Below are 1,013 nucleotides of genomic sequence, written 5' to 3'. Positions count from 1 at the left end.
CAGAAAAAAAAATGTGTGTGACTGAGAATTGAAGATGATAACTCATGGGAAACATAGGCTAGTTTTGAAGAAAAGATCTTGTGAAACATTTATGAGATAATTTTATAATAATTTTTTTTTTTCTTGTACTATTAATACAAAACAGGTATATTATGTCTTTTATTATTTGTAATAATATATTTTTTAGTAAAATATAGTAATTCATATGAAACATTTATCTTTGCCAATTCCAACTGATTCTGCATGTCTGTTTACTTGAATCTGTTCCAATATTACAAAATAATTAATATAATATGGTTACTTACTTTTAATTCTTAAAATTTCTCACACAGCTTTGTTTATTCTGCACAGTATTAGAAAAATTAACACCATAAATTTTCTTTCATGCATTCAACTGTTATAAATGTGAGTATATGTGCTTTACATTCATATCTTCTGCTTATCTGATACTTTCATTTGCAATGCAACTGTTCATTTTTCTCTCCTCAACATGAAAATGTGTTACATCAGTAAGTACTTGCAAAATAAATAATATTACTGAAATAAACAGCCTATTTGACTTTTAGCGATGATTGTAATGTGTATCTAATAGAAAAATGATGAACTAATATCAAAAATATGTTTAATTTTATTGATAGTACTTTGTACAAATATAATTCAGAAACAAAATGTACTCAACATATATACTTGAACTTAAGAATTTAAAGATGTTCCCTCATACACAGCAACAAGACAATTTGAAGGTTTCCCTGTCATCAATTTTTTTTAGGTCCCTGAATCAAACAATGATAGAGTGGTATAACGGATTTTACTAAAAAACAAGTAATAATATAATCAGCTTTCCTATATTACTTTGGGTAGCATTTAACATAAATTTTCACACTAAAGTGTCTTCATTTCTAATATATTCACCAATATCAGCTTGGTGGAAACATATAATATCCATTGGGTTGGCATGTCTGCATTCTGACGTTGATTTTGCTGCAACGCCAAATCCCTGTAAGGGGAAGAAA

The 1,013-nt window shown here is 27.4% G+C and overlaps 1 protein-coding gene across 1 annotated transcript in view; it reads right to left on the bottom strand.

The window, feature by feature from the left end:
- Positions 1-791: 791 nt before the first annotated feature.
- LOC119592079 (60S ribosome subunit biogenesis protein NIP7 homolog) overlaps positions 792-1,013 on the bottom strand; it is a 4,467-nt gene continuing 4,245 nt past the window's right edge. The window contains exon 4 of the mRNA XM_037940894.1: positions 792-997. Coding sequence (XP_037796822.1) covers positions 878-997 — 120 coding nt within the window. The 3' untranslated portion in view covers positions 792-877. The remainder of the gene's footprint in view (positions 998-1,013) is intronic.

This window comes from Penaeus monodon, chromosome 29 (assembly GCF_015228065.2).
Source record: "Penaeus monodon isolate SGIC_2016 chromosome 29, NSTDA_Pmon_1, whole genome shotgun sequence".
NCBI classification, from domain to species: Eukaryota; Metazoa; Arthropoda; class Malacostraca; order Decapoda; family Penaeidae; genus Penaeus; species Penaeus monodon.
This window is presented reverse-complemented; position numbering and strand designations above follow the sequence as displayed.